Below are 23,590 nucleotides of genomic sequence, written 5' to 3'. Positions count from 1 at the left end.
ACAAACATTTAAGTATTTGATAATCACCAGTAAATTACAGTCATGCTCATATATTAATAATATCTGCAGGATATTCCAGCTGGCTTAATCATCACTACTAATTTGGGCTAGAAATGTTCAAATCTTAATTTTACCCTTTCCAGCTTTCCTTTCATAGCCTCTCAGACAAGTTATTTGCCCCTCTAAGCCCTATGATCCAGCTTTTTATTTGTCAAAAAGGAAATCCTGTAGTTAAGCGGCTTTGTAACTACTGCATTTCTAGGAAAGAGGTTTTACATCATGACTAATGTCAGGTTCAGAATTATGGGACTGCAACAAGGGCAAATCCTGTGACAGATAGTTCCATTGGTTTACTAGGACTACTGTTCTGAAACCATTACTCCTTTGTTTGAATAATGTTGTTTTTTGCTCATTTTTTTCTTTTCTTTTTTTTTAAGAATATGCTATTTGTTGTATTTATGCCTGGTTTTGTTTTTTGTTCCCCTGTTTACTCTCATTGTCCAGTCAAGCTTATTTTCAAAACATATTTTAAAGAAATTAAGGAGGACTTAAAGAGGTGATGGCTATAAAAAGACAATACTTGTGGAGCCCCTAACCTGTCAGTTTGTAGAAAGTAGTGATCAAATCACAAAAATATGGAAATAGCTATGGCTTGCAGCATGAAAATCAACATATGTAGTCATCATGTATTTTTTTGGAAGATAGGCTAAACAACCTCTGTCATTTTTGCCATGCAATGGAACCCGCTTTCTCTTTTAGGGATCACCCTGCCACTTCCCATTAGCATTAGCAGCACTCTGAATTGCAGAATCTTCAGCTGAACGTGCCGAGTCCTGTCATTTCCCCCACAGGCTGTCTGGCGATGATAATCCATGAAAGGATTATTTCATCCAAGTGGCGGTGTCCGAGTCAAATGCCGGCAACAGGCAGGAAAACCCAAACCTGTTGAGGCAGACATCTGCCCAGATGGGAGGAATCGGAGCGATGGCCCTTAAGAGGGCGAGGCGGGGGACATACTTTGTGCCAGCAGAATAAGTCCATGGGCTGCACCCGTGATGGGAGAGCAAGACCACGATGGTGATGGCTGGAAGTTTGCGGGCTGCAATGCCGATGCTGGCCAAAGCAGGCCCCAGGCTGTGCTCTTTGGAGCAGTGCCTTGTCACATTAGCTGGGCGGCCACTGCGTTTGATGCTCAACCTGGACAGACAGGCCTGCCAGGCAGAAACTGCTCAGGCAGATGATGCTGGGGAGGACAAAAATTATCCAGCGCAAGACTGAGAAGACAGATGACACCCAGCAGGAACAGCAAGCCAAATCTGCAGAATCCACAATGCAGCTGGCTAGCCCGGGGCTACCTGCCTCTTTGAAGAGGAATAGACATCACCTACAAGCTGTCAAATTAGATCACCAGCCTGAAAATGCTGAAAGAGATTTAGTTCTTCCAACAGAGAAAGGAAAGTTTAATGGATGAAAATCTTCCTAAAGGGGCCAAGGTAGTGTGAGAGGGGAAAGGGGAATCCTTCAAATGCAGCAACAATGAAAAATTAATCACCTCCCGCCTGCCTGCAGAGTGAGAGATGGGATGCGCCGTGTTCTGTGGCAGCCACGCTGGCTGTAGTCACTATCAGCATGGAAAATAAAGGCCACACCTGCAGGAATGGGCACAGAGCAGCAACAAGTTATGCTTGCTACAAAATCGATCCCCCTTTCCAAATCTGTGATATCTTTATGTTGCCCTGGAGCTGGGCTCTGAGGTACGATACATCTCGCATTCAAGACATGCAGCGGTGGGATACAAAGGCCCAGTCTGAATCTGAAAACTCGGCAAAGCAAGAGGTGCACAGTGGCATTTCTCCTTTTATTTCCTTTGCAATAAAATTCCAGCACAAAGAAAATGTGTGTAATCAAAGTCAATTTTGATAAATAAATAGAAAAAAAAAATTAAGATTACCAAGTGAGTAAGCATGTGCTCAGGTGTATGGTGAATATGAAACCTGGCATTTCCATCAGGGACAGCAGTAGCATGATCCAATTATAGATGCAAAGAAGAAATACTGCTCTTAGGGGGAAAATATTAAATGTAGCAATCCATTAAGCAGCTGCATCATTGCAATTACACTTTGAAGTTAAAGACTGTGAAACACACCAAAGATTAAAAGAGGTGATAAGATTAAAAACCAAAAGGGGAAAAAAATCAAATAGGCCTACTGATCCCTCTTTCTAGCCAAAAAAAAAAAAAATCAAAGAAGGTAGAAAAAATTACATACTAGGTTCTGTATATGCATACAATTGTAAAATCAATTTGTGGCCATACCAAGCAAATCTACTTGAAAAATCTATTCCCAGCTTCAACATTCATGTAGCAGACAAACCATAAATCACCTGCAGAGATGCAAACAAGATGCTAGCAGATCAGAAAGAATACGGACCAGACTTCTGAATAGAAAAGCTTACACTGGATTTCTTAATAATGATTTTATAGTTCTATCTATTCCTTTATTTTCACCTCTCTCAGCTAATAGCTTTTAAAGTACTTTGTCCTCTTCCAAATCAACATCTGTCTTTTGATCATCTATTGTTTTTTTAATGAAGCAGAAAATAAACAATAGCCAAGTTCTACTGCTCTTTCATCTGTAATGTTACTTGGGTATATTTCACAGACAAAACCACTTCTAAGACACATTTTCATATAAAATAATGAATATAAATGAATGTCTTATTTGGATTGCAAAGTACATCTACATTAAACCTTACTTAAAGAGTCTCAGCTCCCTGCGAGTAACCCAGGATCCACACCCACACTGAAGGGTCCAGATTAATCTTCCATAAGCTATAATTGAAATTAATGTGTGTGTATGTGTGTGAGAGTAAAACAAAGTGAAGTTATAGAATTATTTTATCAAGATACTCCAAAGCTGTAACACCTATTGGGAAGTCTAAGGTGCACCTCACCTTAAAAATCAGCTCCCCATTTCAAGGCCTACGTGCTTCTGAAAATTCAGCCGGTAGATGAAATTCCTGAGAGATCTACTTTAGTTTACAAATGTTTTGAAGAGAGTTGGATAGACAATAGAGAAGGAATACAAGACAGAAAAGATTAAAAATATGTGAAAGTATCACCTCTTGCAGGCAAAAAGAATCTTGGGAAATTCAATAGGTGCAAACCTATTCACAGCAAGTACTTACTGTGAGTGGGGGAAAGAAAGGTAACAGAAGTGGCTGGATTGAATTCTTTCAAGTGTGAACCAGAAGCGATACCTTATAACTCATTTTCTGTGTGAAACGCTGGGATACCAGCCTGAAAGGTAAAACACTCATGACCAGGAACAGGACAGAAAGCATTTTACATTTAAGCTATCATAAATAATTTCTTCAGTTTTGCTGCTCAAAAGCTTTCACTTTGGTTCCATTTGAATGGTCAGATCTTCTTAGTTCCCAGGTCTAAACTGGAACTTTTTTTTTTAAGTGTAATCTTTCCAAATTTCTCATTCCTGCTCACTCTTTCCTAATCCTGTATTAAAGCTGGATTTTTCTATAAATCACTGTTGCCCAGATACAAGTCTTAGAGCAAGAAACACCCCTAGAGACTGCAGAAGTCAAACTGAACCCTCACTTAAAAGTGAAGTTACACACACAAAGACAACTAAAAATTATCAGCACATTTCTAATGTATCTCACGCAATACTTGAATACCTGTTTCAACCTGGTTGGTCTACAAGCAGTCATCTTGGCATCAAGGGGAAAAAGACAAAAGTGCTAAATGTAGGATTTCACTGAATACTTACAATTATCATATTTATTTCACTGTTGAATTCTTCTGTTGCTGAAAGGTTGTCATGCAGCACTATCTCACCATATGGCAACACACTCAATTCCCAGGGGCACATACTTATAAGACCATAACATGTCAGGCCCCTTGAATAAATTAGAACAATTATGCAAAATAATAATACTGCAATGATGAGATACATTAACAAATGAAAGTGGTGCTGTTCATGAAATGCTGTGAAAATAAATTCCACACATCACTGTGGTCATCATCATCATCAAAATGCAAAGCAACAAAAGTAAAACATCACAGTGCCCTTCAGCAACTGGAGTTTTAAGAATGGAGAAAGGGGTTGCAAGGGAGCAAAGTCTCTTTTACTAATGTTCAGTGAAAGTATTATAAAATATTACAGAAAGAGGAAGTAACTTTAAAAGCAGCTAAACATCTACCCATGCAAACCCTTTACACAGACCATCAGTGTTAATTTGAGAGCTCCCACTACACATCTCTTTTAAAATTATGAAGCACAGTTGTAAAATATGTACCGCATACAGTCTCAGACCAACTCAGATAGAATTGTGTGATTTCTCAGAAGTTTTCTTACAGATTTATTTGTCCTTGATCAAAAGGCATTAGATAGAAAGGGGAGAGGCGACAAAAATCAATACCATCTGGTTTTCCCAGTCATCCCTCTAAAGGCAAAGTCTCAATTCATCCTTCTTTGCTTTTAACCCTCTATCCCCTAAAGTTTCTCCAAGCAGGGGAAAGAAAATTGAATTATGCTCCAGTTACTATATCATAATGAACAAATGCCTTTTAGATAGTAGAGAGTTAAATATTACTAATCCACTTCTAAACATTTCATCTTTCTACTAGGTGAACTTTTTTTTTTAACATTTCAGCAGCAAGTAATGCTTTTGTTCTACACCAGAGAAAATAAAACTGGCACAAGAGGCTAGGGGATACTGCAGCAGTAGCATGTAGCCAGCCTGAGAAATCCCAATACTTGCAAACAGCAGCTGTTTGGGATTTAAAAAAATACGACATTTTGTAGCATCATCTCTACAACAACCTAACTGAAAAGATGACAGTATTGTTCCCAGCAACATTTAGCTCTGGCTCAATTTCAGCATTCTCAGCTATAATGTAAGCTATTTTCATGGATGAAGGCTTGCACATTCACTTGAAAGAACTTAAATAATTCTCACTTGCAAAAGCATCGATAAAAACAATCCGTAAGATGAACGTGAAACTTCTCTAAACCCTGACTAAATGCACTGATGATTCACACCCATGCTCCCCTTCTGAAACAGAAAATGGTTCATTATAGCAAAACTTAGTAGAAATGCAGGTATTTTTATAAGTATTACCATCACTTGCTCCCACACACGAGGGAAAAAGCAAACTCACTTGAATACATGGTATTAGGTAATAAATGTTTGAATAAATTGGATATTAAGTGTACAAGTAATAACAGTAAACACCTGAAGCGCTCAGGCAGTTGAATATGAAAAGCTTTGAGAAAGAAGTTTCTAATGTACATTTGTACTAAAGCCCACTCCACAACTCTTGAACAGATGAGAAGATTTCAGAGAGGTCTTTGTAAGTACCTAAGGTGAGATTCTAAATAGCAAGGAACAAGAGTAGCTAGAATTGGAGAATTAAGTCCCCAGGAAATGGTGAGAAACTGCTGAAAGTTTTGCCCTTAAAGTAACTTGGTGCACCTGTAAACTCTCAGTAAAATAATTAAGAATAAAATGATGTATATCTACAGAAAACACCTATTAGAGCCTGGAATTGTCCAGGCTATGCTTATTCTTCCAAGTTTCTTCTATCCATTTATGGGTCAGGATATATTTCAATTACCTCATCTCATTATCTACTACTTTTTTTTTTAAGGCCTTTTAATATTCAAAATGCTCAAACATCTATCCAAGATAGCTTTTTTATGCTTACTGGGTGAGAGGATTCTAAGTAGCACATAAAACAAAAGAATGTATGAGTAAAGCTGTCTGCTAAGCACTGCTGAAGAAACCAACATAGAAGTTCGTCTATTTTTGTATTTCTTTAGTGTCTTAAAAGAATTGTTATCTGAATTGTGCAGAAGGTAATTAACCAATCCAAGTTAGCACTTTTATACTTGTTACAAATAAAAATCAGAGGACCATGTTCTACAGTAAAATGACCCAATGTGTGACTCAACAACAGTGTAGTTGGTTTTAAAGCCCATTTTAAACATCAGTAATGAACTTGATAGAACAGCAAATTATCTTAAATTGAGGGTTTTGGTTGGTTTTGTTTCAGGGCGGGAAAAGTGCATCTGCACTTGTGTAAAAAATGAAGTGAGGCACATACAAAATTTTTAAGGATATTAATTTTGCTACCCAGTTTGAAAGGAAATGCTTCCACAGTCAAAACAGTACACCACAAAATGAAGCAGGAAGTGAACTAACCTTTTGAAATCTTCTTTACTGAAGAAAAACTAGAAAGTTTCACAGCCAAATTAAGACTTCAGTTTTAAAATAATTTATTCGGTCACATAAATACTTTGTAACATTTGCATGTTCCCTTTTTCACATCCTTGGCACACAATATAGCTCTTAACTTGTACAAAACTAGTGTAAACATCCATGGAAAAGGAAAGGAAAGCCGGTTGACATACATAAACATTCAATAAATAGCAAAAGGAGTGAATAATTGATGGTAAAGATAATGTAATTTCACTTGAATGTTTAATTAAAAGAACCTTAAATTTTTTAAAAAATAGTGAATTAAAACTCCATTTTTCCATCTTTCTACAATTTTTGCATTTAATCAGATACACAACAATTCTTTAGTTCAAATTCTTGAATGAACAACAGCAATTCAATGCAGTTGTATTACTTGAGGCATTGATAGTTTCGGTTCACATACAGAAGGTTACAAAACAGTATTTGCAGGTTAGTGGCTTTGGACAGCACAACTTCTGAACTCCCACACCTCATTCCAGCACGACATTAAGATGTGCCTTAATGAGCATTAGTGTATAATCTGTTCTTGACAAAGACGACATCGGACAGATGCTGTCGGACACCTGGGTAATGCTGGATGTGGTTGAACCAACGAGACACATTAAGGTATTTCTCCTTTTCTTGCACTGTGAGGTCCACCTGCATGGGGAATAAATACAAGGCACCAGTAACACTAGGCACTGCATCATTAGAGTAATAACATGTGATAAGGTGAAATAAAAGTGGATTGTTTTACAAATTATTTAAACTCAACTAACTTGTTATAGTCCAGCAGTGTTCTATCCTAATTTCACACAGTAAAACTCAAATCCATAATATGTATGCAAATTAAATCTACTCAAAGGAAGAGACTGGAGGTGGAATATAAGTTGCATGACAGAGAGGTAGGAAAAGCTTGCATGAATTTAATGCATCTCTCTATTCATGTGGTCAGGATACAGTACAGGACAGTGAAGGGAAGAGTTCCACAACATGCACAACCCTTTCATGTTCATTTAGCAGACACAGTCTTGTCTCACAGGCAAAGTGACTACTTCATGTTTCAAGGTTTATTTTAAGTACAGGAGTAAGCTTTTTCCAGGCAATTTCAAACTGGATAGGATTATTAGAAATTGTTTTGTACTACTTTTGCTCAAAATGGAATAGTTACTAAGAATCAGCATAACTTAACTGCTCAGATCTGCTAGCTTTCATTATTAAGATAGCAATGGCATTACTCAAATTACAACAGTAAAACAAACTGGAAACCTGCCCATAAAAATATTCAAAGTACTATCACACAGAACAGCTTCAAGATCAATCAGGAAGAAGTCTCTATCACGCTATTGCAACAGCTCCTTGTCACTGAATATGTGGCTAAGATTAATGCAGAGCTTCAAGCCTATACTTAATCAGAAGACTGGCTTAGGCAAAGTTATCTACAGTTACAAATCCAAATTCTACCTTTAAAAGTCTTTCAAATTTAGGTCAGCAGCACCCTCAAAGCTTTACTACAAAGTCTGTTATTGCTTTGGAGTCTTTCAAGCCAGCTGTAGAACTATTCCCATCTTGTATCACCTGTACTACTATTCTTGATTAGCAATTTTATGTCTTCTTATTTCTCTGTAATCAAGTTGGCTTATCAGTTTAGACCATAATCTCTTTTCTCACATTAACATACTACAACTGAACTACAAACGGGGCAGTCCTCAAAACAGACTATAAAACCTCCCTCAGAAACAAAATGTGATGCTCACATCAGCTCCCCTATCCTATCTCACCAATACTGAAACCAATCAGTGCAGGATTCACCTCGCTTCATTTTCAGTTAGCCAATTAACCATCAAGCTTAACTTAAATCTTAACAATGCTGGTAGTCAACAAAAAAGGGCACATCTGCACAGGACAGTTTTACCAGAAAAATAATGATCTAGACGTGTCCAATATTTTTCATGTTTAGATTTCTAATGCTAATCAAGGTTAATCTCCTCAAAAGCTAAACAGATGGTGTATTCTTTACACTTTGTTCTACAAACACTAGATTTTATGGATGCTGCAGGTTCACTCAAAATTTGGTTTTGGGCACAAGACAGCTGGAAAAAAACCTGTTTCAACAAACTTTGGCTCACAGAAAGAGCTAAACATACTCATTTACAGATATTCAGGCGTATGAGTAAAAAGCTGCTCTTTAAACCCTCGTCTTTCACCTTGTGACATGCTGCCCTTTTGATTTCAGGAGTTTCCTATCTTATTTGCTGCTTCTCCTTGCTGTTCTCTTACACAGCCCAGCACTTGGCTTAGAACTGGGAAGCTTTAAACATGTAGCAGCAAAAAGACTGTAAGGATATATACTAGAAGATGAACCAGTGGAAAAATACTGAGTGAGGGAGAAGAATTTCAAGGAGTTGCAGAAGGGAATTCTAAACCAATGGAACATAGCATTAAAGCTCAATTAATGGGGAGTTAGGAGCATAGTAACTGTGGCAGTAACCAAAAGGCAGGGATCTTGCAGCTGCTCCTAAACCCAAGTAGCTGCTCTTCCTAAGGAATGTACCTGCCAGAATACAAGCACAGCACTACAGATGTATTTCCTTCTGCAATTTCGTACTGTTATGAACCCCAGTTCAGGCATATGAGAAAATCTGCTCTTCTTGCGGCTGGCATGGAAATGTAAACATTGTTCCTACAGTTGTATAGTCTGATAGAAATGCACAGAAAAACCATAAAAATCAGCCACATATTTTTGCAGAGAGAGTTACTGGCAATTAACCAAGTGAATAGCACTAACCAGAACAGCACTAACAAAGGGGGAGGGAAAAAGTCTAGAATTTTTAAAGACATTACAAATCAAAAGTGGAAGCTATGGTAATATAACACTGTTTCACAAACTGCCTGAGTTTCTGCAAGTGCAGTATATTCAGGACCAAAAAAAAAAAAAAGCCAGTACCATTTAGGGAAAGATGCTTTTGATCACCTGCAGTGTATTGTAATTAATGGTGGCTGGATGCTGATGCTTGATATAAACCTGGGGGACCATTTACAAAGTAACACAGAGCGTGAAAAGAACAATGTATGTCCTCTAAGGCAACCTAAAACTACTGGAAGAAAGGTATTTAAGTATGGGCAAATACTAAAATACTAAAACTTTAAGTTCCTTGAGTTTACAGTAACGTTTTTTGAAGTCTTTACTGGATGAACATCTGGTTATGGAAAGGCTGAGCTAAATTTTATATTTTGCAGCAGATACAGTATTTCCTTCACATAATCTTTTACTGGTAATTCTTGATCTTCACGTTTCTCCAATGTAAATCAAAAATAAAAGTCTGGAAAACTAGTCCTCTTCCATTCTGTTAGTGTAGTGAAAAAACATCTGAAGGGCAAAACAGACAGCTATGCTAATAATAAGACCCCTTTTTGTACTCTAGGCACAACAAGCGAGATATTTTTACTTATTTACATAATGTACTCTATCAGTGAAATATATTAAAAAGCACTTTGTGGCATGCTCTACTTTTTACTCTGAACATAACTCTTAGGTTAATTGTTTAGAGATCACTTCCATGGCATTTTTTACAACATTTTGTTAGATGGGTATTTTCTGTTCTTCCTCATTAAATTAGATAATTCCCCCAAGTTAAGAAAGGCTGCTGTTCTGCTGTTAAAATAATTATTTGCTATTAAAGCAATTATTTTAATAGCAAAGAAGCAGACACTTAATTTGACAGACTTTTTTTTCTTTCATGTCATGAAAAAAAAAAGTCTTTTTCTTCCACCACAAAGCTCAATGAGGGGCACCAAGGTGGTTATCATACAATGCAACTTTAAGAGTTTCTGAAAGGGCTAAAAATACACAAGCTTTAATTATATTTTCTTTCTGTAGCATTGGGGATGCAAGCATAAAGCCCCATTCCCACAACCTGCAGGTCATGAAAAATCTAAAAATACCTGCCTACATATGAACCTCTTCAGTGTCAAGACAAGGATAGATACTATCTGACTTTTTAAACTTAGTCTTTAGATAGGGGAGAAAGACAAAATAACCCAACATCTGGATAGTATATTTAAGACATACATGTTCTTTCATATAGTTCTGTCTAATTTTCTGCTGTTAAATGAATAAGCTCAAAATCACATCTTTTTTTTTAAGTTAAAACTGCTTCTTTTGCAATTCAGTTGAAGAACCATTTTTAGCATCACTGCTTAGAAGAAAAGCCTGTTACCTCAGTACTAAAATAAGCAGCATATCAGCGAGTCTTAACAAAAGCCATGGCAGTCTGTTTATTACAGGAAATGTTCCTTATGGAAAAAATAACTCCAAAATAAACTACTATTGTAGTTTATTATAGTTATTTATAACCCCTTGAAATTCTTCTCCCTCAGTCTCATTACAGTTCAATATTAGTGGTTCTGACTCAAGGACAACTGCTTAGTTTGTTCTGTGCTTGATCATATTTGGTTTGACACCAAAATTTTGACTGAGGCAACTTCCATTTGCAGATATAAACTTCACCCATAAGTAATTTTCCAGACCTTTTTAAAGAAATTTTCAAGTCAGACATATAGATTTGAGACCACTTCCTTGGTTCTGACAACATTTTTGAAGTATAAAAGTAGATCGATCATCATATTGATTATTTCTCTTGAAATAAAACTGGACTTGTGCTAGTCAAAAACATTTAAGAATGAAGACATCTGGAAACTTTAAAAAAAAAATAATTTAAAGATCCCCCAGATTAGAAAACAAGTTAATTACCACAGGAGGAATTTAATGCTTACTGATTGCCTAAGCTAACCTCAAGCAATGCTCCTACATTCAAGTTTTTGCTGCAATCTATGCTTTAACCTAGTAGAATTTTATTGTCCACATTTATCCATATATGTATTTCTGGAATTAAAGTGTCTATAAGACAACAATATTAATATTACATATACAGAGACATCAATTATATATGACAATGTAGATTATATTGATTGAAAAGGCAGTATCAAGCATTATATTTTTTTTCTGTTTGTGACCTATATTATGATGCAGAAAAGCATGTACTATTTAGTTCCTGCCTTATTACTATGAGTGTGTATTTCTAATTAAAAGACCCAAACCAGATTCTGGGTGCAAGAACCCTGAAACACTACCTGTGAATCTGATTCTCACTGACTGAAATATTTTTTTCCCACAATATGGATTTTTAAACACATTGCACTATTATGTTTATTAGGATAACTAGAAGGGACAAGGAGAATAGAAGGCACACAGCTGCAGAATTAAGGGTTGCTGCTGTTCAGTAAACAAAGTGTCAGGTCAAATGCATGAGCCTGGACAGTGAAGAACCAGACTCCAGAAACCCTCCTGGATAATGGGAAGGGCAAAATGAAGATGGGAGGGGGGAATGAATACAACGATGCATGATCTATACTCAAGGAAACAAGACACCACAGGTGAAGAACTGAGCTATAGGAGTGGCTGGTCTTAAAAACTTTTCCATTGAAATGTGCATAGGAAGGGTTTTAAACTTTTTTTACTTGGCTTATTCAGGATGACCATGGTATGCCAGAAGTATTTACAGTATCCTATCACTAATGTCTGTGTCAGCATGTAGTTTTTAGCCTATCAAAGGCAAAGATGAACCTTTAAGGTACTACCAGTGATGTTTTTAGATCAAATTTCTGGGTAACTTGATGGACAGCAAGATCTGTGGGTTTGCCCTATGCCCCATGTCTCCCATTTCTACCTCCTTTCTTAAAGCACCATAGGAAACATGTACTGATATTTTTGCACAACGCTTAGCTGAAGCAGTGGTGGATATCACAAACTCCTTCTCTGAACCACTTCAAATGAGGAGATACAGCAGCTTTCCCTGATTCCCCCATTAAGCTTAGGGCAGAGCAGCAGGTTCTCTTCTGATTATAAAAAAAAAAAAAATTTAAAAGACATAAAAAAAAACCAACACAAGATTCTACAGTTCAAGATCCTGCCTCTATATGTTTATCAATTCTGAAACCTTCAAAATACATGTAATTCCTAGTTAGTAGCTTCTAGATTTTCATATTTATTTAGAACAGTCACCCCGTTGCTTGCCCTTTATACCTTTCTGATTCAGAAAATTACCTTTGATGGAATCAAACATTCAGAAACAGATACTGTACTATAAACTTGTCCCAAGTAGTGTCTGGATGGTTGCAGGCACACAGGAGCACCAAGTCATTTGTTTTTACCATCTGTTCTATTTCCCAAAGCAATAACTTGTATCTTTTCATCTTGATTAGGTGGTCTACTCTAGAGCAAACTCTAAATTTAAAATACGCTTGGATTTTCCCTTGCCAAGTTTTTTTTTTTTTAAAGTCTCATTTGAACTTGTACTCTCTAACAGAATATACAATCATATTTTTAGAAAATACTTACAGCCTTTTTTATGTCAGCATATCATATGTGAAAGGTAACCCATTCTGCCACTGTAATCAACACATCTATCTTACGGCTTAAGATATTTTACAAGGTAAATATGATTTAACAGAATTAATTCTATGTGACTTACTCTAGCAGGTTTTCAAAAACCTTTTGAAACGAAGCTTTCCTCCGCTCTACTTGACTCTTATTTGAACTTTTACTCCTGGACAGTCAAGACACAGATACGTAAGTTTCCCTTCATTTCTGGTAGAATTTCACTACTTGATTGCTCCTCCCCTCTGCTTCCATTTTGAAATGTATTCTTCTACACTTCTCCCAGAGCTCTGCTTTTAATTGTATAAAAGTAACCATTCACCCAGTTGATTGAATTCAATTCTCAGACACACATGCATTTGTCAGAGGCATCTTCTTCTAATTATCCTCACTCCCCCCCTTAATTTTCTAATGTAAAACTGACTGATTTCATCTTTTCCTAAGAATTAAGAAGACCTTTTTATGTGAGTCCTTTGGTTTCTTCCCACTCCAGAGAATGACAATGGCTCATTTACAAACACATTCCAGCTACCAAAATGCAAATAGCTTCTACTGCTTTATCTTTAAATTAGCACTTGGGGATCAGAACTGAAGGTGCACCAATTTTAAGCACTTCACAGTAGTCTGAGTGGACTACAAATAATCTCAACATCTTCCCCACTTAGAACAAATTTATTGTTGGCATGGGTTTTTTTTTCATTTTCCTCCTAAGCACCAGCTCCCCATGTTATTTTCATATTATGTACCTTATCAAGTCTTATAAGTCTTATCCCTTTAGTCTGGAAACACAAATGACAATTGTTATGTCTCAAACTTTTTTATATGCATTAAAGAGCTTAATTTACATGCATTTGTATTTCTCTAATACTAACAAAGTTAATAGTTTCAGTTCTAGCACATCCTTTCAGCTTCATTTATCTATTTGCCCATGTACTTCTGTAACTGCAGTTCAGCAATGTTTTAGACTTGAAAAGGCAAGAGTCCTTAATTATAGAAACACAGGGATAGGTGTCATCCTTGCTATATTTTGCAGAGGAAACTAAAGCGTTCTGACACTACAGGTATTTCGACAGATACACAGCTATATATTAAAGGATAAAATGAAAAACCTGAAAACAAATTTTATCTTCCTCTATTCTGTTAGTTAACTTCTACAACAATAAAATGCCCCTTAGATAAATAACAACTATGATAGTTGCACATATAAAAATGATGCAAGTAATGCTTACCATGATATGATGCAATCCATAGTACATCAAAATGTCTGCTAAGGTAAAAATGTTTCCTGCAAGGTAGACTTTATCTTCAAGGTGCATGTTAAGATCCTAAAAAGGAAAAAGCCATTACACTGCTGTAGTATTTACTTTATGAAATGATATATTAAGGCAGCTGTTAAAAAGAATAGAAATTTCCTCTGGAGACCATGCATATAAAATAAACATAATTTTTAAGTTATCCTAACTCAGCAAACAAAACAAATAATAAAAGAAAAAAGTCTAGAAAGTAAGTGATAAGTTAATAAAATAAAATATCAATCTTTAACAGTGAGAATTAGGTAAAATTTAAATGCTGGTCTCTAAACAAAGTAGTTTATACATAGTGAAATTTTTGTAAATGCAAATGCAATTGATCTTAAGCTGACTCGACTGAAATACTTTCAAGTCTGTCTTTTCTTGGCTTCAAATTACTGCAATTCAAAAATTAGGAGAGTTGTGTATTTATTATGAGTGTATATTCAAATGTTTAAAATCTGATTAATAGAAAATGCAGTCCTATGACAAAAGGACAGCATACTGCTCTCCCAGCAGCAGCAATGCCTGTCCTCCAGGACTCCATGCAGCTGGTCAGCAAGGCTCTGGAGCACCAAACGTCTAAGAACCAGGGAAGCACACAGGAATAGTGGGGTGGGAGACAAGGTGTTTCAACCTTGATGCTGGTAACTTGATACCCATCAGCTGCTATCACTTGACACCTGCTTTTATTAATGCTGAAATTACTGCTAGCAATTCTTTGTGACTAATATTGTTAATTCTGCTGCTGTCCAAGTCTCTGAGAGAATTTCAGCATTTTAAGACCATCTCTCAACTGTTCCAGATCAGAAGCTATCAGGGGGGGTAGTAGGTGGTTTCTGTTCAGGTTCAGTAAATAATTATTTCAAATGCCTATTAACAGAAAGACACATTTTCATGGCTTTTTGTATGCAGCCATTCTCTGCCAAAAACCAAGAGGCTGACAGGCTCACTGTTGCTCGAGTTTATCATTCTGAGGACACAGGCACCACACAGCAGCTCTACCTCTTTCGCCTGTCCTTCCTCTTCTCCAAATCTTACCTACTTGTCATCCAATTTATACACCTTTTGCCCCCCCACCCTTTTCTCTAAAGAACTGTAACAATAAAATTATCTACTTTAACCTGCATAAGCCAGCTTTGGTTTTACAATATTATTTTCAGACATCCACAGAAACAGTTTCCCAGCTTTCCCTTGGATTTGGAAATTCCCCTCATCTGAAGGAAAAAAAGATGCACATAATATCTGCTTAAGCCTCTCCCTTCCCCTGACCTAGAAACAGAGGTAAGCAGCTTAAATGTAACTAAGATTTTAAAAAATTTTAATTTTTCAGTCTCAATTACAGCAAATTCCATTTTCAGACATTTTATTGAAAAAACAAGTCTTTGGCAAGGAGAAAGGGGTTAATGCTTAGTGAACAATTAAAAAATTATATTTGGCCTTTAGCATGTTTTTGTGGTTACACAATTTTACTGATAAAGGGATTTCCTATAATGCATATATAGAAAATAAACCAAGACCAAAACACAAAAGTAGAATGTTGAGACTTTAAGACATCTAACCTTGCATTTGCTTTTGACAAGTTCGACTCCATTAAGCCACCTTACTATTCTCTGATAACCTGTTCATGACAGGACTCCTGTACTTCTGTAATATCTGAACATCCCCATGTCTGCTTTGATTTCTTTTATTAGAGCAAATCAGGGAAACATATTAACCCCTGCATAGTTAAAATTCGGCAAGGTCAACTGCCCCTGGCTATGCAGCTTCTTTTCTTTAGACTGGTTTACTGCTTTGTTCATGTTAGTGGGTGCTCAAATTACCTCAAACATGTAACTACAGTTCTGTGGCATTTCCTACAATGCAACACAAATGAAAATCCAGTGTTAAGAAGAAAAAACTTGCAGGAAGAAAAAAACCCCAACACTAAAGATCTGCTTTACTAGAAAAAAAACCAAAAATCACAAACTTGTCTGTTTTGAAACAAATTCTCTGACCAGCATTTTTCAATTCAATTAACCAGAAATTCCACACGCATTATAATGAAAACTAACACAGCTGAAATTATATCTTCTCCCCCTCCTCCTCTCTTCTTCTTAGCTTAGGCTACAGAATCAGGATTTTGTAAAGGAAAAAGCTCATTATCTTCGAAGGTATCATCACCACAGTTATATACCTGCTGAAAATTTTGGATTTCTGCATCAAAGAAATTACAGCATGCTAATTCTGAGTTTTATATGGCATATGTACACTCAAAATAGTAATCAATAAAAAAATCCTAAAACTTTAAAGGCAAGGTAAGCCATTATAGAGTGAACAATTATTTATTCTAGTTCATCAAATTTTATGAAGTCAGTTAACTGAGCAAATTAAATTTAACAAAAATGGTTTAGTCTTGTATAAATTAGCATTAGTTTACAATTCTGTTTTTGAACATGTACTTCTCTCCCCTAAAATATAGACAGATATTTTGATTTCATTCTGCAAGTCACACTAATTCAGAAACACCGTATTTTTTCATGTGCATTAGGCACATTTAGTTAATTTTGCCGCATGGGTTGTGCTTCCCATGGATGATTATATTACTGGCTAATAGCCAAATGTGCTAAAATTCCTGAAAGTCAAGTTTGCTCAAGTGACCACTGTATTAAAGCGAAAGAGTGTTCCAGTCCTGAAGAGATTAATGAAAATATGAACACAAAACTCTATACAACTTCTATCACATGCAGGAAATTCAGGTCTGCTGGCTGCCGTCTGAATAATTTGTCTTTCATCTACTGAACACCACTACTTAAATGAATTGCATATATATAAACCCAGGATTAAAAGACCAAGATAGTCCTGGAAGTTGCTTGTAACTATATAAACTTACTGTTGCATTCCCTCAGGAAACTCTCAAATTTCAGACAGATAGTTAAGGTACAGCTGCATTACAATGCATTAACATACACTGAACAACTGCAGCAATTCAAACACCCTTTTGAGGGGGAGAAAAGCAACAGAAAGAGTTGTTGCATTATTTATGGACTAAATGATGTATTTCCATTTGCTTGTTCTATGGGAAAAAAAATCCAATTTACAGCCTGTATCTAGCAACAGCTCAATGCATCCCACTCAGAGCACACTTCTGAGCAAGCCCAGCTTTGCCTACTGCCTGTTAAATATGCAATTCAATGGCCCCTAATCCATTTAATCTGCTCAGGCCACTGAATCCCTGCCAGTCACTGCCAGTTGTGACAGCGGCTCAGATAAGGAACAGTTGCCTCTTAGGACAACTCAGGAGCTTCCAATGGACCCAATCACACTCGGATTTTGTTCTGGATATTTTGCCCACAACACCCTGCTGGTGTACGTGCTTCTTGTACACACAGATGTCCTGTCCTTTCAGTCAGCAAGATTCCCGAGGTCATTTATGCCCTAAATGCTTTTATGTCTCTCACACCATGCAAAGACAAAAAGCTGAGCAGTCCCAAACGTTTCAGGAAAGCCCCTGACAATGCAGAACACAAGAAAGGGTTTCTGCAGCCACATCCAAGAAAAGCAGAACTACACTTTTGATACACAGACATATTTTTAATTCTCATGCAAGACTCTTCTCTCTAACTGGCAAACTATGAGCTAAACCTGTTCTGGAAGAATATTATATTACTGAGTTTCCTGTAAAAGAAGAAAAATAATCAACAAATGTTGTTGCAATATTAAAAATTCAATCTTTAAACCTGTAAGTGTGCAAAAAAAAACAACTGTACAGAGCTGTGGATTAATGGCATGAACAGAGCATGGATTAGCCTGCTTTGCACCTGCGGAAACAGTAATTTTTCAAGCAAGCACATTAAACAGAAATTACAGCTCTCTTATTCAGATTTCTATTTGGATTTCATTACTACAGCCAGGCAGCACAGGAGACTGCGATAAAGCTAATTGAAATCATGGAACATTGTTCTGTATGAGACACTGGAAGTAGTACACAAAGACTCTTAGTTATTATCCTTCATAGAAGAGAGGTTTCTACATTTATGTGGATGCTTTTATATGAATTTAACAAGCTACCAGTTATTTGTCAGAAGTTTCTGAAGATGGTGTATGAGGGGGGAAGAATCCTCAGGTTTAAAATATCTAAAATTGATAAAGCAGAGACATTAAAATTTCCTGAACAGAATTCACTAACACCTAAGTAGACATTTGATGGCACAGAGAAACAGAAAAACCACTGGTTATCCTGCATAACAAGTCAGAAATTTTCAGATTTTTTTCCCTATGCAGCTTAATTTACCACTAACTAAACATCAAAGAAACAAAAGATTATACTCCTTCGCCCTGTGGAAAAGAAAGTTAATATAATGCACTGTATATTATGCTATCACTGATATTGACATTCATCATTCCTATGGACCTGCTGAGGAACAGATCTGGAGCAAAAGTACTGCTCCCAGTTATTTTGTGAAGTACAGAAGCACAAATCAAAATTAGACAAAACTCAACAAGCCCTTTATTGGTCCATTCTGAACACAGTGGCATTTGCTCTGGATGAATATAAAAACCCTGGTTGAGATGGTCTGTTTCACCATAATTTTCCTGCCAAGTAACAGCTTTAGGCAACACATTAGTAAGAACAATTTAACAACCTATTTTCGCAAAGCAAACAGAAAATCCTTCCCGTTCAAATTAACAAACATGAAACCAGTTATTTACTGACATTTTGTAGAACCACATCAGTTAAGGGTTAAATAGAGGCAGCCTAAAGTTTATAGCAGAAGTTACTGAACTGTTTTTCGCACAGCTTATTATAAAATTGTGGCTCTAGGCTGCAACCGTCCCAAGACTGCCATTGTGTATTCCAGACACGTTGTAAAACTACAGCCTCAGACTTCCCTCCCTATTTTAGTTCTTCTTTTTTTTTCACCCATACTCCCTTTTGGCACAGTATACTTCAATGGTAGGCTGCCCCTTTTCTGATTAATCATGGTGGCAAGAGAACAAATTACAAAAAAAAGCTCTTAATTGCTATACTATGAAATTATTAGTGCTGAAACAATTCCACAGCAGCCTTGTGTTAAAATAAATTCTGGTTATTCAATACTTGCTTTAAAAAAATCCACAGAAAAACTTCTGAATGCACTTAAAGGCAGAGATTCTCTCTAAAGTAACACTGATTGTTTCTCAGCAAGGAAATTTTGCTTTGCTTGGAAACACTTGATATATCTACATACTTGTATTTCAGCATATTGTCTTTTCTACAGAACCAGTCACTAAGGCCAAAGATGGAAAGAGATCCCCGCTCCAGTAGGAAACTGCCATATCTCTGCATCTGGTTTTAATGCTCCACTGCAGTTCTGCAAATACTCTTGCATATGCTGACACTGCACATATTGTCCCTAAAACCATCCTGAGCAGATAAATTTTGTTATAACAAGACAGAAAACTTGCTTTTGGTTTTTATAAAAGGCAAGAGAGGCAAATGGAAGTTAGTTATTTATTCTCATGTGGTTTTCTTACAGTTTGGGAGAACATAAAGCATCACAAGTTTCAAATTTGTTCAAAGAATGACTGAAACTCTGTGACACTTGTCATAAAAGTTTAGACAACAAGGACCTCCATGGGCCACCTCGTCATACCGCAGCTAAACCTGAAGTTAAATCCTGATTAGTCAGTGCCTCCTTCAATCAGGTTCTAAAAATCCTAAAGGGTAGACAGTTTTCATGCTGTATCTGTAGAGTAAGCATGACTGTGAAGGTTTTGATAGCATTTGCACATAGAAAGTAAGAGCAGATATGTTACAAATAGAGAAGCAATGTAAACAAACTCAGGGTTAACCAAAGGAAGATATTCCCCAGATACAATGAATCCAAGATAACACAGATTATATGGCGTTCAAGTGAGAGAAATGGTTTGTCAGGGTTTTCACCAAGTTGGTAGGTAATGCAGGCACCATCAGCCTCAAGATCAAGAGGGCTATCAGCTCAAAGAGTAACAAAGAGTTGTTTTGTAACACTTTAATTTTTCCTTTATTTTAAGTAACAGTGTTAATACTGCTTCAGATAATCTTTGGTTTCTGCACACCTTGTCAGAGTCAGAAGTTATTAGGCCTCTGCCAGGTTCAAGTAGAGTCAACCTTGCAGCTCACAAATTTCTAAACTCAGACTCACTGGCAGCACTGACCAACGGAACATTTAAAACATACCATCCAGCTAAAAGATAGTTTTAAAACTAGAAAAAATAAACACTTTAAAAAGTGATTGAATTTCACTGCTCTTTTATACATACTTTGTAAACAGTGCTTAACAGTGTAAAGCAAAATTTCTCTTCAAGTTGTTCCCACAAGACTGCAAAAATACTTATTACCAGTCGCAAGGAGTAAGGAATATAGAGTAAGTTTTACTATCTGCTCCTTGTCATCTGCCTGCTCAAACAACAAGGGGGACCCTCGAGATGCTCTTTCCTTCCTCCACCTGTATAAGAGGAAGTAAGCTTCAGCCTACAATAAACGTTTAATAACAGCAGACCAAGGACTCCACACAAAGTCACTCGCTGTTAAGGACACTTCTGTAGAGGTTCCTTTATGATTTCAGTTTTCACATGCAATTCTGTCCAGTACCTCCTTTTAGCATCAATAATAATTACCATAGCATCACGTATGGCCTGTATCCTATAACTGCCACATCATTAAGAATAGCTCTTAAAACAAACAGAGGAGTGTTATCCTGGAATTCAACACCAACTTTCTTATAACCAAGGGTTTATGAAGATGGTAACAAACTGGTGCCTCACACAGGCAGCTGAACAGCCTCTAAACTGTGGGGAACACCCTTCACAATTTACAGCCATTGAGCACTGCAAGAGCTCTGCTTCATTTATGTTACAGTTTTAGCTGTTCTCCCGTTTCAGGTTGCTGGGGTATTTTTGTCAATAAAAGTGAAAAGCAGCAAGAGGAATAAAAGCCAGTACTTAGTCATACTGTCAAGCCCTTAGCATTTGTTAAATTTTATTAATTGGATGCTCATATACACATTAGCACTGTAATTTTCTTCAAGGTCTAGTCATTCCAAAATTCAGTGCCAAGGGAACTAAGCACTCCTCACCTTCAGAATTGTTCTGGTATCCTCCTTGCTGGAGCCTCCATTGACCCGGGTCACTCTGTATTCCAGCCACTGCTGCACCACAGCCTTCTCCTCAGCAGTGCTCCCCAGCAGTTGGTCCTTCCTGGCCTGCCTGACCAGGTGGGCAGCGATGGTCATCAACCCCCTCAGCCCAGGGCCACTGTTGGTTTGCAGAACAGGAACCTGGAAGTGGAAACACAAGCGGAGGACTAAACAAATAATTGAAGAAAGCAGTCTCCATATGAATGACTATTGGCTTTTTATGCTCCCTCAGAACTTAGAAGCATTCATGGTAAAGGTGATGCCATCAAAACCAAGTCTGTGCTGTCCTCTTTTTGCTCTTTGGGGTGTTTTATTTTCAATTTTTACAGAAGAACATGAACAAACCAGGACACCCTTAGCTCCAATTAAACCGATTCTGCCAATATCAGGCAGAAATAGCATTGCTTGTTCTAACACTGTCAGAAATCTTATTGACTTCTAACTCATTTCCCAATTCAGGACTCTGACTTCAGACTGTGAAGTCAGTAGCATCCAACTTCTCTCTGAGCAGGCAAGCTGCAGTAACCACACCTCCTGAAAAGCTTATTACTACACACTGCACTATTCCAAAAGGCCCTGAACAGCACTCAGGAGCTCACTGGTACCAGCAGGACAACACAGCACACCTCCAGCTCTAGCCATGATGTCTCTGTGTTCAACCGTGGGAAGGGAAACTGGACCGTCACCTCGAGAAATGAATGAGGGAGCTGGAACTCTCTGCAATGGGCTGAAGCCCACTCAGGCATTTATGACATAAAATGAAAGAAACTGATTAAACTGCAACACTCTTTCTTTTAAAGTATTTGACCACACAGAGGAGTCTGTTTATGTCCAGATTTATTTAATCTAAGCTGCAAGTTGAAAGCATAATATTATTTTTGTACTTGTATCAAGAGTCTTCCACTACTATTAAGTTTTTTTTTCCACTGAGCATCCAGCCAGAAAAACTACACACAGACATAGTACTTGAATTTTTCTGCATCATGCTTTATGGTAATAGCACTAAAACACCAGCTGGGCTGGAAAATAATTAAGGCAGTTTTTGCAACTGAAGAACACACATAGATATTCAGGACTCAAATCTTAAACAGTCAATTCAAAATCCCCAAAACACAAGACAACTGCAGAGCTTCATTTCTCAGCCAATCTTCCCCAGGAGGGAGGATCAAACAAAGGGCTCACAAATTTATGACACTCCCAGCTCTAAATTGCATTTTCCATGCCTCAGATGCCTCTTAAACAATGCAACCTAATGCTTCCATACCAACTTTGAAACACCAAGACATCTAGAACCATAGGATTATCAAAGGTGGAAAGGACCTTTAAGATCATACAGTAAAGCATTCACCCAGCACTGCCACTGAAACCCTAAATCACTGAATCACCACTCAGTGCCACATCCAGACAGTTCTCAAACATCTCCAGGGATGGTGACTCCACCACTTCCCTGGGCAACCTGCTCCAATGCCTGAGCACCACAGGAGGAAAAAACATTTCCTAATATCTAATCTGAATCTCCCCTTTCTCAGTTTAGGCCATTTTCTCTGGCCCTCTCACTGCAGGCACAGTAGACAGATCAACTCTCACCCCATTACAACTTCGTATCAGGTAGGAGTACTCTAAAGAATAAAATATTAAACACGTCCTCAATACAGACATCTTCCTATTAATAAAATACCACAATTTTCTTCCCACGTAATTCAATCAAGATAGCACAGGCACAGGGAAAGGAAAGCGCTGAAAGAACAAGTATAAACCAAATCGAAATCCCTTCCATGACACACGATGATCCTTCCCACAATCAGAGGGAAGGAGTTTCCAGAACCTACAGGCTCGCAGGCAGCGAGGCCCTACAGCATCGACAACATATGGCGAGGGAATGGCTGGAGAGAGCACAGGTGAGACCTCACTCAAGGAGACGTCGGCTGGGCCGGTATGCGGGGAGCCGCAGCCACGTTCACATCGGTGTCTGAGGGGAATTGCCGGGGAGGGGGAAGCTCAGAGGGAAGCAGTCACTGGGGAAAAGAGACCAGAGGACGCCCGCCCTCCCACGCGCGTCGCCACTGCCACCCGCTCCAGGCTCCTCCTCGCTCCCTTCACCTTCCGCTCCCCCTGGACGCCGTACTTGTTCCCGCCCGGCAGCCCCAGCAGCCGCTCCAGCAGCTCCAGCTCCTCCGCGCCCCGCACCGCGGCCGCCATCTTGCGCGGTGGGACACGCGGGACAGGGAAGGAGGGCGGCAACAACCGCTCGCCCCATTGGCGGACAGCGCCACAGCGCCGCCGAAGGAAGCGCCACTGCCATTGGCCAGAAAGGGCCGGCCAGCCAATGAGAAGACAAGAGAGGCTTCGCGTTCAGCCGTCCGGGGGAGGGAGGAGCAGTGGGGGTCACGGATAGCGCATGCGCAGTCAAGCCTGCACGTCCCCTGCCGCGCAGTGGGCTGGGCACGCGCGCGCCAACCCGCGCC

The 23,590-nt window shown here is 38.1% G+C and overlaps 1 protein-coding gene across 2 annotated transcripts; it reads right to left on the bottom strand.

Annotated features, from left to right (window-relative positions):
• Nucleotides 1–3,663: 3,663 nt before the first annotated feature.
• EEF1E1 (eukaryotic translation elongation factor 1 epsilon 1) lies at nt 3,664–23,427 on the bottom strand. 2 transcript variants are annotated; one of them, XM_030943379.1, is made up of 4 exons: nt 23,251–23,427; nt 21,066–21,266; nt 13,927–14,022; nt 3,664–6,918 (listed from the first exon to the last, which is right to left on the bottom strand). In XM_030943379.1, the coding sequence occupies exons 1-4, from the start codon at nt 23,425–23,427 to the stop codon at nt 6,778–6,780; spliced, it is 615 nt and encodes a 204-aa protein (XP_030799239.1). In that variant the 3' UTR covers nt 3,664–6,777. The 2 variants fall into 2 exon arrangements, with proteins under 2 accessions (XP_030799239.1, XP_030799240.1); XM_030943380.1 differs by having other exon boundaries at nt 23,226–23,352.
• Between the last annotated feature and the right edge of the window lie 163 nt (nt 23,428–23,590).

Source organism: Camarhynchus parvulus, chromosome 2 (assembly GCF_901933205.1).
Source record: "Camarhynchus parvulus chromosome 2, STF_HiC, whole genome shotgun sequence".
NCBI classification, from domain to species: Eukaryota; Metazoa; Chordata; class Aves; order Passeriformes; family Thraupidae; genus Camarhynchus; species Camarhynchus parvulus.
The sequence above is the reverse complement of the archived record's forward strand: the minus strand, read 5'-3'. Positions and strand labels throughout refer to the sequence as shown.